At 46.9% G+C, this 15381-nt stretch overlaps 1 protein-coding gene across 1 annotated transcript; it reads left to right on the top strand.

Moving 5' to 3' along the window:
• The first annotated feature begins 8654 nt into the window (after positions 1-8654).
• Positions 8655-9573, top strand: LOC121045859. The gene has a single exon (XM_040499233.2). It carries the CDS (start codon positions 8655-8657, stop codon positions 9522-9524), a length of 870 nt encoding a protein of 289 aa, XP_040355167.1. The 3' UTR covers positions 9525-9573.
• The last annotated feature ends 5808 nt before the right edge of the window (positions 9574-15381 follow it).

The raw sequence follows: 15381 nt of genomic DNA, 5'->3' as shown, positions 1-15381 counted from the left end.
GAACAAGAAGAAAACATTTTTTTAAGGGAACAACTTGTTAGCATGCCAAACGTCAAAGATTGTAAAGAAAAACATACTTATGAGCAAGATGATTAACTCAAACTTACTAATTCATTTTTAATGAATGAAAATAAACATGTGGTTCCACTGAGAAACATCTAAGCATCCTCGAAGTCTACTAAATCGGCCCTTTTTGAAAAGATATAGGGCAGAGGCAGCATTTTACGGCATTCCGTGAAAACGCTTCATTTGGACGCGTTGCAGCGCATATCTGCGCCGTGGGCGCCGAAAACTTGACAAAGTATCTCTTGAATCAAAGATAAAATGACCGAGAACGGACGACTATAAATCATTAAACATAAAAGACGAAAGCCACCCACCGGGTTCGACAAAAATAAACACCGAAATCGCGAAACGCTGCGTATATGATATAAAGTATTTGGCATAGAAACGAGTTGTACCATATATCTATAAAAACGAAGGTGATTTATATCACTTTAGTTTCCCTAATTTTTATTATTTTTTTTTGTCGGCATGAAATTTAAAATTGGTATTTTGTTTCTTCGGGAAAACAAATTAATTTGGAACCGATTTGTCCCCATTCTATATAGGACCAAAGTGTGCAAAATAACACAGACTGCGAAGAGATACTTCCAAGAGTCAAAAGGCACGGCCCTTTACACTTTTCGGTATAAGCGCGACATTGAAACAATAATAACACAAAAAGTTTACTCGCAAAGAAAATAACAAAAATCACTAGAAAAAAAAAGAAAAAAGAACGTAAATATCCAGCAACGCAGCCCTATTTCAATCTCCTAGAGTCACGTTCTTATATAAAGAGAGACGATTGCGCCCTTTTGGCGTCCGTCCGCCTGTGTCGCAAGTCCTACCCCCCCTACGTACAATCTCTATCACACTTTTCTTTTTTTCGTAAAGACGTAAAACGAAAAGACAAAAGACAGGGAAAACAGACACTAAATTTGTATAGAGATCGATTGCGAGAGTATATTTGCAAGCAACCGGGCGTATGCAGGATTTCATTTCGAAGAACTTCGAAGAACGGGCTGCTCGTATCGCGCCTAGCAAACTCCCCCCGCCGCGCCCCCCCCCCCTCCCCCCCCCCCCCCCTCCCCCCCCCCCCTAATATATATACAGTATATATATTTTTCTTTTTCTTTCGTACCGAAGTTTTTATATATTTTACAATAAAGGGGTAGGGGAATGGGGAGGAAAAGAGGAGTACAAATTGGGAGCTTTCTTATATTCCCATTTATTTTTATACGGCTATTTTCTGTTTTATTTTAATACGCAGCTATTTTATGTGAAGCGAGTATAGAGGATATATTACGTGTGAATTCAACGATCCGTCTAAGCTCGCACGCCAAACTCCTGTACAGTTGTAAAATATATCGTCAGTGCCCGTTACGGCTGTCACAAAAATAAATAAAATCGAATACTTTGTTTGTTTGTTTTTTACGTTCCTCAGAATTGAGAAAGAATACTCGCACTCGTTTTGCGTTACGGGCGGTTCTTTCTTATGTCGTCGGACGCTGGATGAAGGATTACATTAGGACCTGTCTAGACCGACGACTTTTGTTGTGAGCAATTAATATGTTTTCTTCGTGTTTTATATAGTTTTTTTTTTGTGTGTGTTGGAGAAATACGTGTTTGTTTAGTTTTCTTTTTCCAGGTGATTTCGTTTTTTTTTTGCGCCTGATTCGTGAACGACGTCGGCGTACTTTCTCTAAATAAGGACCAATAGAGAAGTTTTCTTTTTTTTTTTTTTACTTCCGACCGAGGAACGGCGTTGCCAACATCAGCACATTTACAATCAATATCCCAGTCGATTTCATCCGGATGCATGTAAAATCCGGTCGCAACGAACACAATCAAACGGCGGAGGTTTCTCGTTGGAGCCTCTAACGAACGCCCTGCGTTTATTAGCGTCGCTGATAGCTTAAGTAGTGTGATTGTGAGTCACGAACAACTCAAGAAACGTAGGGTATAGTAATACCCCAGCATCGTTCAAAAGCGACCGATAAAATTGTAGCTTCAACATAATAGGTCAGGCCCTGCCTTTCTTAAAGATGAGTCTACTTGCAGCAGAGTACGCAGCGACTTCGTCTTTTGCCACTGTTCGTTTGCAAAACGTTGCAAGGAACCGGGCATTTGGGTTTCTTTTCAGTCGAGCCTCGTATAATTGTGAAACTTCCCCTTTGTGGGATTCGTGTTCAGTACCCTGAATACAAATCCCAGAAACCAAATGCCGGCACAGTGCGCTGTCTTTCGACTCCACGCTATTTTCGTTGGGAGCCATCGCGGACGCATCTTCGCAGCATGCGATCGCGGATCAAAGATCTAATGAACCGGCTGGTGAATAGCTTTGAACGATGAACATGCTTCGCGAATACAACCGAGCAAAGTATCCACGGAACGTATGGGAAAGGTCGACGTCGCTACGGCAACCGATGTTCCTTTTCCATAGAAAGAAAGAAAGAGAGAGAGAGCAAAAGAGAGAGGGAGAGAGAGAAAGGGAGAGAGAGAAAAAAGAAAGAAAGAGAAAAGAGATTCATGTCTTTGCTAGTTGAAAGAAATGTTGATCGTCCTTCGTCTCGAGTTTGTTTTCTTCTTCTTGCGGTCAGGCAATCATCGCGCAATTTTCCTTCGCCCTTCGCTGCACAATTAGCGCTGGTCGCTGGCACTAACGGTAACTTGGCTTGCTCAAGGTATGTCGGAACCGTCTGAAAAATATTTGCGAGGGGTTCCAGGTCCGCCGAGATCTTCCAGTGGTTGCTGGAGGCCGTAGGGGGCTGCATCCGCTTCTAACCACTCGGTTAATAAACTTCACTGTTTGCACTCTACTCAACACGCCATGTGTCTGTGAGATTTAACTTATCGTTGCATTCTAGTGTGGCACGCATGCACCTAAGTTGTCCGCGCTTGTGTTAAGACAAACATAAAATTTTCCACTGGTAAAATTTTTTTTTTATTTATTTATTTTTTTTTTTTTTTTTTTTTTTTTTGGGGGGGGGGGGGGGGGTTGTTTGTAGAAGTATAGGTGAGCTTTTGTCCGGTGAGATTTTGTTCGAGATTCGTCATCACCTTCCCTTGGAGATTTTTTTTCTAGCTCTCTCTCTCTTTCTCTCCCTCTCTCGTTTTATTGTGGTTTTTGATCGTCAGAAGTATAATACACCATCCTCCCGTGAGAAAAGATCACGTTGACTGTTGCCTGACGAAAATCAGAGTGAACAGCTAACACAAAGAATGACAACGAAGCCAAAGCTATCACATTTGCTTGCGCACCTGAACTTCGGAAAATCACAGAAGAAAGTTGTCCTCAAGTGGGAAATCTCCTCAAAGAGAAACTTTATTAGAACGCATGTAAAATATGGGAAATATTTTCAAATATATTTATCACATTTTACACGCGTTTAAATTAAGTTTCCTTTTGCCCCTTGGAGATGTGTTTTATCCCCAACATGAAAGTTTCGCCACAATTCGACAACTTAGCCTCGACGGCACTTTTGTTTCCCCCGCGTCGTGCTCACCGGTAACGTGACTCTGACCTTGCCGTGCGAATCGTCAGTGAATGTAGACGATGGTGGACGCAAAAGCGACATATGAAAAGGGGGGGGGGGGGGGGGGGGGGGGGGGGGGATGATAATAGCTCGCTTATCTCAGCGGCCGACAGCACCACCCTTCATCCATCATGTGTCGCTATGGTACCATATATATGCTGGGAGCTGCACCACACCGACAAAATACAGTCAATTCTTTGGAAATTTTCTTCAAAATTAAACAGGCTAAAAAAAAGAAAAAATAAACGTGAGTGTTTATTTTTACGTTAGAACAATACCTCTATACAGGGCGTAATAAAATCACTCACTCTTGTTTGGCATCTATTGGTACTTTTCTAGGTGGCGCTGTTTCCCGCATACCGATTATGCCGTGCACTCTGTCGGCTTGAATGGTGGGACGGTTCTCGTCCGCGCGATGATGGAGCGCTGCGAACGCTATATAGCCACAGGAACCAATCGAATATACTCTGAGAGCGTCAGGTCACATTCGGGAGGAGAGCAGCGCGGCGCCCGAAACGCGTGTACGTCTACAGTACCGGGTTGGCCGGAACGACTCGTAGCGTGTTCTGCGGTTCATCGCGAGGGAAAACGCGCCATAACACTGTGAAAGGACGTTGCCATAGCGACAGCTTCCGCCGGGGAAAAAATGCCCGCTCGCGCAGCTTTCCAACGCGTCCGTCGCGTCGGGAACGCTACGAACCCAAAAAAGGGCTCCCAACAGAGATTGAAAAACGATCTAACGGTAGAGGAAACCGCAAAGGGATTGCGATTTATCTTCAAACCCCCGCCTTCATCGTTCGCGGCGATTCGTTACAACTCGTCAGGATGGACCGCCACGAACGCTGCGAGCCGTGCAACCCAATCACAGTGCTGCCACCTAGGTAATCGGGCCAATAGCGATGCGCGAACCTCAGGGTCACGTGACTCGCTCCCGCCATCTGATTGGCCCGAACGGCTCGGTCGTAGCCTTGTGCGTGGTTCGTCTCACGATGTAAATGCGGCGCGGGCCGGAAAGCCCGCTCGGACTGTTCATTGTTCAGTGGTTCAAGCTGGGAGAAGCTATACTAAAACAAACAAGCAGAAAACACTAGAAAACTGCGTCGGTCTGGTTTGTTTACCTCGATGGCGCGCGTGCACGCAGCTTGCCGCCTCCCGTATACACGAACCACGTCCACGCAAAATATCTCATTGCTAGAACGCTGACTCCGTCCATCTCGCAATAGCTGTACATTTTTTTTTTTTCCCCCAAGATGTAAAAAGCCCGAATTCCAATTCACCTGCCCTGGTCTTTGTCCCGTGTACGTAACTTCTGGACGCTGCTTGCTGCCTTCACTGTGTTTTCTTTTTAAATATCTCAAAAACAATCAAAAGACTAAAAAAGAAACGGAGAGCGAAAGGCAGTACATCACCCTTACGCACGCCATACCCGTTTGTTAGTTTGTGCATTTTGTTTCGTGTTTGCCAATACGCAAGAGACTGCTTCGCGTGCGAAGCGAGCTTTCCCCCGGGCTATGCTTTGTTCACCTCTAAGCCGATAGTGTGATGGGAGCTATACGTGCTCGCCGGACCAGTCCTCCGCTTCCCTTTAACCACCTACACCCGCTTTGTCTGCGTGTGTGCGGGTGTGATCACGTGGCAAAAGACAGGGGCCTGACTGGTCAAACGAGCACGTAGCTTCCACCACACTGTCAGCTTTTGGGGTGAACGCAGTATAGGGTCCAGAGGCCGGTCGATTCCGATAATCTCCCTTTATGTTCGCGTCCGAATCAAAGTGTTCCTTCCCCCTGCAGTGAAGCAGCTCATAACCCGGGGGGCGCGCCGCGTGCGTAAGGGCCAATTCTGTGTCGAGTTAGGGGATTCGCTGCCCGCGCTGCCTTTGTTCGGTCGAATCTGCGGCGTTGCGATGACTCAACGTTGTGGACTGTTGTGTTGCGACATATAGACCTTTTCTGTGTACTCTCGTCTCCAGCCACCTAATAGGCGTATCCGGTATGGGCGACGAAAAAATAATCCAACGTTTCAACCTGCAAATAGTAAAACAATAAAGGGGAGTCAAAATGACAAAGTGTGGCGGTTACGCTTATATCCTAAATGCCTTCCATTGGCGTGGCAAAGGCAAAACAATGTTTTCGCCCATACTGGAAGTGACGTCAATTCAAGATGGCGGCGCACTTGCAGAAAAGGTCTATACAAAGAGCATTGTTTTGCGTTTGAGTGTCATCGAGTGCGCTTAATAGCTAACTTGCGCACTATAGCGCCGTTCATCGAATGACCCTGAAACGAATTCAAACTGTGTAAATATTTTTCAGATTTTTTTTTTTAGGAGTCATTCTTTCACCGTGGGCACTGAAACGCAAATGTGCGCACCGGCCTTCAGTATTTAGGCTAGATGTATGGCGGGTGTATCGCAGAACCATCGACCAATATTTTCCTGCGAAAAGTGCACATCGCTTAAAAATAAGACCGGTACCGGATTAGTCACCGTCAATGCGCCTGTTTATTGAGGTAGTAGAACGTAACCTTTAAAGGGACGCTGCATGAAACAAAGTATTTTTTAAGGAATACGTATTTTTAACTAAATTTCCATACAAAAAAAAATTTCGCGCAATTGTTACGTTGTTAGATGCACTTTATGTGGAGGTCCCAGCCCAGCCCCACCCAAAAATCAGTGGTCCCGCCCATTACTACTGGATTGGCTTGGCTGCTTGACCGTACACGCTGACAAGCCTATATTGTCTCCCTCTCGTGACATCCGGTGCGTCTAGTCTGGCGTCTGACACCGCCTGCTAGCCGTGCGAGCAGACGCGCGGCAGCCTCTAGCATCGTCTGCTATTTCACCACCGTCTAACGTCATCTGCAATGCCTGTAAGACACGGACATGAAAGCTGCGCGTCGGCGTCCATTTCCCCCTCAGTCCTTCTGCTATTCCACCCCCGTCTAAAAACATTTACTGGGTGTATCAAGGAGTGGCCAGGCTGTTTAAATCGACCGCAAAATTCGGTTTCTTAACCTATCGCGCTAGTTTGTTTAGCGTTGCTCACAGATGGTGCATTTTTGTTTTTGTAAAATTTGCAAAGAGCAAACTTACCTGAAGAAAAAGTAAAGAACGAAAAAGGCTTAGCTCCTATAGAGATGCGGCGAAGCCAAAAGTCTTCAAACAATACGGCGCCGTTTCGCACGGGAGACAAGAGATGGCGCGATGCCAATTGCGCCAAGGAACGAGCATACGGCGACGAAAGCCGGCGTCTCTAGCAGACGATCTTTTCGACTCAAAAGCGGCGCGAGCATTTTTGATATCAGCTGCCAATGGATTATTCTATCGTCTTTGCTGATAAACCATATTGAATAGACACATAATCGATCAGAAAAATGGTTCGTCGGAATATCTTGACTGTTTTTTTTTTTTTTTTTTTTCGGGGTACCGATGTCGTCTGCTTTGCAGTTCCTTGTTGTTACCGCGCCTGTTTTTGTTTCTGCGACTGTCGCCGCCTGCGGAGTGCGCTCACTGAGCACGCACTCCACAGACGCCGGTAGCCATGTTTATCCTCGCTTCACACAAAAACGAAAAAGGCAATCTTGGGATAATTTTGAAAACAAGAATGACTTTACCTAGATTGTTTGTTCCTCAAACACAAACAAATTGCCGATTGAAATACTATTACGGCACGGCGATGCGATTTGACAACCAACATTACACACGTCAATCATCTCTCCAGCCAATGAGAGATGTAAGCACCTTGTAAGCACGGGGCGGGGCTTAGTGGTCTGCACTTTCCACCTTTTCCACTAAAATTTCGTCTAACAACATACATATTGCTAAAAATAATTTCCATGGTACATTTTTTAATACGTGTACCATTTATGTTTTTTTTTAGAAAAAAAAACTATTTTTTTTATTGCAGTGTTTCTTCAAAAAAAAACGAAATGCTTCAGTATGTATGCGCAATTACTTAGTAAAAATTAACATATAGGTCGAATTAGAAATTTGTAGGGCGTAATCTACAGGGTGTCTAAAATACCCAGGCTCAATCTAAAATTTACAGAAAATATTGGCGCCTGCACGTAGCAATTGAAAATTTTCGTCGAAGGTGTATTCCACAGGTCAATTTTTAATGTACATTTACAAAGCGAAGCTCCCTTTTTGTAAAAAAAAAAATAGGGCCCAAAAACTTGCTCAACGGCGGACGGCGAGGCAGAGACCGAGTCCAGTGGCGGGGCGCATTTGGCACGCGCATTGATACATGGGGCCCTAAGCTCGACAAACACAAAGTTGGAGCAGAAAGTTCGCGGAGCGCGCTGATTGGACGCCGGCGACAAAAGCGCAAAGTCATCGTCGTGATAGTCCAATCGGCGCGCTCCGTAAACTTTTGCCCCAACTTTGTGTCTGACGAACTTAGAGCCCATGGCGTCGGAAGCAGCGCCGGAGGAGTCGACCAGTGAAAGGAAGCAGACGACACGCAGACGAAATCCGTCGGCAGCAAGAGCGCCGTGGGTGCCGTCGTTAGGCGACCACATTTGTTTTGTTACTTTAAGGTATGCTATCAGTGCCCTGCTTATATTTAGACCGAGGGTGCATTATATAAAAAAAAGTTTATTTTAATTTTATTAGACCGCGGTCGTCGCTAGCAGTTTCGATAATGAAGTAGCTCCATCGAACAATACGTTCGCCAAAAGCGCCCCGCCACTCAACTCTGTCGTCTGCGTCGCCATCCGGCATTGACCCCGGCAAGGTTTTTAGCCCTCTTTTTACAGAAGGGGAGCTAACCTTTGTAGTTTTGCATGACAAACCCGACCAGTGAATTACACTTTTGATGAAAAGTTCAGATTGCTACGTGCAAACGCCAATTTTTACGGCCCATTTTAGAACGAGCCTGAGTATTTCAGGCACACTATATAATCACTAAGTCAGTCAATCTGAGAAAGAGTTGGAGCGCACGCTTCGTTTATCTGAATTCCGAAAACGCATCAAACTTTTGTTTTTTAATTCCTTATTTGCATTTAAGCCCCTCGCGTCTCTTGCATCGCAGACCCGTCGTTCGGAACGACCACGGTGTCCCGCCCGTCGAACATGTGACGATGTGGGCGGCCGAGAACTACGCCCCGGGCCTGATTGCCATCAGCGAGAGTGCGGGAGTGGACCCCCAGAACCAGCCGCCCAAATGCCGCCGCCTGTGCCGCTACCTGGGCGTCCTCGCCTTCCTCTCGGTCCTGGGCATCGGACTCTGCTTCGCCATCGCACTCACCGTGGCCCAGCCTCCAGGTCACGCCTCCTGGGAGTACCTGCTCATCTCGAGCCCCATCGTCATCCCGGGACTCCTAGCCCTCTACCTGTGCACCCGCCGCTGCTGCGGCCTCATCCTGAACCTGGTCTTCGCCTTCCTCGCCCTCCTCTGCGGCGCTGTCCTGGTGGCCACCGAGACCCTAGCCGCTATCGGCATCATGCTGACCATTGTCGGCGGACTCATCCTGTCCGTGATCCTGGTCACCCTCGTCTACGACCGCATTACCGGACGCTCCTACGACGACGACGAAGACGACGGCGAGCTGGGGTCTTCGAGGAACCGGAGTCTTCGGCGGCGCGCCGGAGACCTGCTCTTTGGGGATGACGTGTCCCAGCGGGCGTACCCCAACTGCGCGCCGCTGCGGCGCAGCTTCCGACTTGCCTCGCAGAAGAAGAAGAACCCTCCGGCGTCCGTGACCGAGGTCCAATTCATCGTGCCAGAGCTTCCCCCGCCTTCCTCGGAACTCCACTCGCGGAGGTCCAGCCCCGAGCGGTTGGTGCCTCTGCAGGCAGGAGACATCCACGTCGCGATGCTTGATGGTATTCCGCGCGACCATCATGGAGCCAGCGTCGCCAGTACCAGTGGGCCGGTGCGGTGCTCTCACGAGGGTGCCGGCTACCGGCACAGTCCTTCCAGGGAAAGTTACCTGACGGCGGACTCTTGAGGACATGCTGCATTTTTGTTTTTGTCGTCGACCTCTGGTTCAGCGTCTACGCGTGGTTGTCTGCACTTATATATTCTACCAGTCTGAGGATCATCTCTCATCCAGTTCGGCGCTGGAACGGCAGTTTGGCTTCTGGTGTCGTGGTCCAAGTCAATTTATACCTTTCCAGTGTGTACTCGTGCAGAAGCAAACTGCAGTCGTTCTCGATTGTAACAAAAATAGAAACGGCGGTGGTCGCTTTTTGAAAAAAGAAGTAGTGCATTCCCCCTTGAAGAAGGTTGTTTACGTCAACAGCGCCTCGCGTTTCATTCCACGGGGATTGCGAACTAAATGAGCAGACGGTCAGTTGTTGTTCTATTCCGCATGCCACCCTACACGTCCCATACTCACCAGGAGCTTTGTATAAAAAAATGTTCTCCTAACGGCGCACCTGCATGCTTACTCTTTCAGTTTGATTTAGATGAGCTACCCTGTGATCAGTGTCAATACCGCCGTCAGAAACGTTGTGTGGCAGGAGGTGTTCTTACTATTACATCATGGCGTTGAAGTGCGAGCATGCACCAATTTGAAAAGCTAAATCCCGTAAACATGAATCAGCTTACAGGTCTGTCGAAAATACACTTGGCGGACCCGGAGGGTACGTTTTTGACTTCTGAGAGAGCCAATCAAAAGCAACCTAATATTTTGTCTTGTGCATGAAATACAGCGCTTACTGAGCCAAGGGGGCAGGCGTGTTTTTCCCCGCCAATTCGACCTGTCCTTGATGTTCCGCTGAACATGTAACATGTTTAGAGAGGTACAGGGGTCACATGTGCATGTAAAAGGGCTTAAAAAGGGAAAGGGGGAGGGGTAAAGTCGGCCAGTAGCGGCTTTAAAAAGAAAAAATAATCACGCATGCGTGCCAACGCCCAGATTTGCTAATAAACAGCCTATATTTGTGCAAATTCAGTACTTGGCTATATAAACTGCGATTTTTTACGTTTTTTTTTCTAGCCATGGGTCTAGGTGGGTGTATACGTGCTTACCGTTTTACCCCAATGTTGCAGTGAATGGTCTACCGTTAAAGATGCTGAGAACACCTTGCTTTGCGCTTTGCTCTAAAGATATTAGCTGAGGGACAAGCCACTGCAGTGTAAAAACACGGTTAAGTGTACACAATGATCGAAATACAAAATTGAGCGTGATCAGTTCGGTTTTCGTAACGCTGAAAAAAGTTTCGAGACGCATATTCCAAGTTTGTCTTTGCGGTTGGCGGTGGTAATGTCCTTCTCTTCTATCGGTCAGGGGCGGTGGTCCAAAGAGAAAGCGAACTTTTTTAAGCGGTTACGTCTCCCAGTCGAGAAATGATGACTCACTGGACTGTGAACACATGTTTTGTAAAAGAGAGCTATACTGCGAATGCTCGGAACGGGTTCCACAGCCCAGCAGACAAAGATGGCAGCGCGCAAAAGACTATTATTGGAATGAGCCATTCGATAGATCTACTTGGCTTTCGCAGCACCCAGGAAACTGTTGGTGCCACTCACGAAAAAAGCTGACGCCGTGCTGAAACGCAGCAACAAGGGTCGAGCAGGCATACCGTTCTGCCGCGGAATCACGAATTAAGATAGCGCCATTTTTTAAAGATTATGATCAGACTTATTTATCTTTGTCGGCGGTATGTACAGGTCCACCAAGCCATAACCATTGATCTCGGTTTCTCTCATTTTGAGGCACCGCAAAGAACTGTAAACAAAAATTTCACGAATTCTTAAGATTTGTTTTTTCCTGGTTTTAGCGTGTTACCAAAGTTGCAGCTGCTCTCTGAACAATAAAGCATTGTTTGTGGTTTACATAGGGTCAAAACTCTGTGACAACTATAAAATGTTAGTGCACACGGCGTCCGTGAAACGTGCCGCGTGCAGTGCAATTATCTTACCACGTGACACGGCGTTACACCATGGCGTCACGTGACATTGGGGTGAAAGGTGAAGTCTGAGTGTCATCATGTCACGTTAATACGACCGACTTTTCAAGTGTGATAATATGAAGTTAAGCGCGGTATCTTAACCTGATATTTATACAATTTGAACATGTGCACGATACTCACAATATGAACGTGGATATTAATATTTTCCAACAAATGACGTCACAATATACAGGGTGTCACAAAAGAAAATTTACACGGTCTTTTTTACCGCAAAAATAAACTAGGCATCGCCGAACGCTCATTCTCCGCCCAAAGGTAATGGTAGAGGTCACAACCAGATGCCAAAGTTTCAGCCCGATCCGATAACTTAATCAAAAGTTATAAGTGATTTTCTGAAAATTTCAATGGGAAAATGGCGGCCGGCGGAGTTTTCAAACACATGGGGCTCTATGGCACCAGAAACCGAAAACGGGCGAAAATGGGCTCCATTTTCCCATTGAGATTTTCAGGAAATCACTAATAACTTTTGATTAACTTATCGGATGAGGCTGAAACTTTGGCATCTGGTTGTGACCTCTAGCACTACCCTTGGGCGGAGAATGAGCGTTCGGCGATGTCTAGTTTATTTTTGCGGCAAAAAAGACCGTGTAAATTTTCTTTTGTGACACCCTGTACATCTTCACTCTTACACAGAAATAAATCCGCTGAATGCCGCAGTAGCTTCATTGGAGACCGCACGAACAATCGTTCTTGTAAATACATATATCAGTAGCTGTAGGCTGGTGTAACCAATAAAGCAGATCCGCCATTACGTTCCGATCTTGTACGTGTATTGCGTCTCTAATAATAAGCCTGTATCAATTTACGCCTTTCCTTTTTTTTATAGGGGCCAAACACGATACTTGCATACCAATGATGTCATTACAATCAATGTTTAGGAGCGCGCTGCGATTCGTGTGATGCTTGTTTCGGATGGCAGGGCCACAGCCCCCCCCCCCCCCCCCATCTCCAAAATGGCGGCGGCCTTGACGTCTTCTATCTTTTGGAAACGGTGATATTCATCGCGAATCCGCCCGAGTTCCGTATCTTGCTCCCTGCTTTAGAATTCTTCCCTGATGGTGATACGTTTGAAGTGTGTTCAACCGCCGCCTCTCCAACAGTTCCAAAGCACTACGGTGACTTGTACAAAACTACTGAAAGCAGGCTTATATACCTGCGTGTCTGTAAATAGACGAATTATAGTATACCGCTGTGGTACTACTTACTCTATCGCTCTTCATATTAAATATTATATAACGACAACAGTCACGCGATCGAGTTCGCCTGTTAACAAAAACACGGAACATGTGTTCTTATTATTAAAGGCAATATAATAAAGTGTTATTTACAAAATATATCGTGCCTCATTGCCTCGTCAATCAACTGCCATCTCTCGTGTTTACTATATACATTTTGTTTCTGGTTTCGCCCAACACTGTCACATCTACTCTCGCTCTTCCTTCTTGTGCGTGTCCACTGCCATACCTCGGCAAACCTCACCCATGAGGGCCCTCACTCACCCTCATCTTCACAGGTAAGGTGAGGGTGAGTGAGTTTCTGAACCAGGAAAACTCATGAGTGTGAGGGTGAGTGAGGGCCGTGAGGGCTGTGAGGGCGGTGAGGGCCGTGAGGGCTGTGAGGGCGGTGAGGGCCGGGAGGGCGGTGAGGGCCGTGAGGGCCGTGAGGGCCATGAGGGCGGTGTGGGCGGTAAGGGGTATGAGGGCCATGAGTGCGTGAGGGGCGTGAGGGCGGTGAGTGGCGTGAGGGCCATGAGTGCGTGAGTGGTGTGAGGGCAGTGAGTGCGTGAGGGGTGTGAGGGCCATGAGTGCGTGAGGGCAGTGAGTGGCATGAGAGGCGTCAGGGCCGTGAGGGCGGTGAGTGCATGAGGTGGTGTGAGGGCCATGAGTGCGTGAGGGCGGTGAGTGCGTGAGGCCCCCTTCAGATCGAGTATCTCTCTCAGCAATTTTGGTGTTAATGGCGGGTTGTTCTCTAGCTTTCCCTAGATCGACACGAATTGCTGAGAACGGGTCCGGCTCGAAATAAGCAATCAACTCGGAGCATTTCGAATATGTTTGAAGCGGCTGCATCCAATCAGGGACGCAAAATTTTCACGTGATACCTCGTGCCGGTGATGATGACACCGAAAGACTTGGTTCTGGTTTGAAATCGATCGTTTTTTGGAAATAAACTGTTTCAGAAAGGTGCATTAGTATTCTTAAGGAGATTTAAATGCATAAAAACACGTTTATTACGCGTAATTGTGTCTAAATAGTGAAGAAAAATAAAATTTTATGATGACGATGGCAAATTGCAGCATTGGTTGGTGCGTGTGATCGCGGGCGGCCCGTGTTGCTGGTGTTGCGACGTAAAATTTCTGGGCGAAATTGCCCCATCTGAAGCTGGCCTGAGTGGCGTGAGGGCCATGAGTGCGTGAGGGGCGTGAGGGGTGTGAGGGCCGCAAGGGCGGTGAGTGGCGTGAGGGCGGTGAGTAGCGTGAGGGCGGTGAGTGGCGTGAGAGCCGTGAGGGCGGTGAGGACGGCGAGGGCGGTGAGTGGCGTGAGGGCCGTGAGGGCAGTGGGGGCCGTAAGGGCGGTGAGGGCGGTGAGGGCCGTGAGGGCGGTGAGGGCGGTGAGTGGCGTGAGGGCGGTGAGTGGCGTGAGGGCCATGAGTGAGTGAGGGGCGTGAGGGCCGTGAGGGCGGTGAGAGACGTGAGGGGTGTGAGGGCGGTGAGTACGTGAGGGCCGTGAGGTTCAGTGAGGGTGAGTGAAGGGCTGAAGGTGAGTGTGACTGTGAGGGTGACGGTGAGTGAGGGGCTGAAGGTGAGTGTAGCTGTGAGGGCGAGGGTGAGTGAGGGGCTTAGGTGTGTGTGGCTGTGAGGGTGAGGGTGAATGAGGGCGACCTAAAATGCCGACCTCTGTCCACTGCATGATTACGTGTAAAGTTATTTCGTCTTTTTCGGAAGTTGCACGACTTGTCGGTTACAATCGTAACTGACGGTGGTTTCACTTGAAATCTAACACGCATGTCGCGGTGGGTGTATATATATATATATATATATATATATATATATATATATATATATATATATACATGTATATAACGCAATGAACAAAACCACTTTTAAAAAAATTGTTAGAACAATTATTTTTTTCTCCTTCAAAATGTTGAAGTGAAGCAGGGTGAAATGGTATACAATTAGGCTGCTTGATTTGTTTACCCAGTTCTCGTGGTTGTTATAAATAGGGAAAAAAAAGAAAACTCATACTAGCCAAACATCGCATCTTTGACGTTTTAGGGACGTACGTGGAGCCTTGTATCTCAGGATTCATCACACATTTTGCTTATTAAATACAATAAGCATGGAGGCATATGTACATGTCCTATCGACTGGTACCACTCTAGTTTATTTTCACAAAAACATTTATATAAAACTTTTAAATTCCGTCAAAAATAAATTTAGTCATAATTTGAACCCGCTTTATTAAAAGCAGGCTACTTTTTTTTCATTGTACCCAGTAATCTCACCTCTGTGGGCAAAACCAAACGTCCCCCCTTTTTGTAGCATTTTCTGTAGAGGTGCTCAGACACGGATCCATGCACCTTAATCAACAAAAGAGTAGTTTCGAAAGTTGGCTTCACTGCAATGTTTCTAGTCTTTAAATGCCAAGGTTAGGGAGGTGAAGGCACGACGGAAGGAGGCGGTGGAGAGGAGAGAGGGGAAAATCTGTACCGTGCCCCAACTCTAAAAAAGAAAAAGGTGGTAAAAGAGTTTTTGGTATTCTGCGGCTCGTCCATAATTAGAACTCTAAAAAGTTTTTTAAGCACTCCCTAAAAGGGTTCTTTGTGAAAAACCTATAATGAGGTCTTTTAATCTCCTTTTTTTGGGGGCGAAAGAGTTCTGCATCGCAT

Source organism: Ixodes scapularis, unplaced genomic scaffold, assembly GCF_016920785.2.
Source record: "Ixodes scapularis isolate PalLabHiFi unplaced genomic scaffold, ASM1692078v2 PGA_scaffold13__105_contigs__length_92229423, whole genome shotgun sequence".
Taxonomy (NCBI): domain Eukaryota; kingdom Metazoa; phylum Arthropoda; class Arachnida; order Ixodida; family Ixodidae; genus Ixodes; species Ixodes scapularis.
Note: the sequence above shows the minus strand (reverse complement) of the source record. Positions and strands in the feature narration are given on the sequence as shown.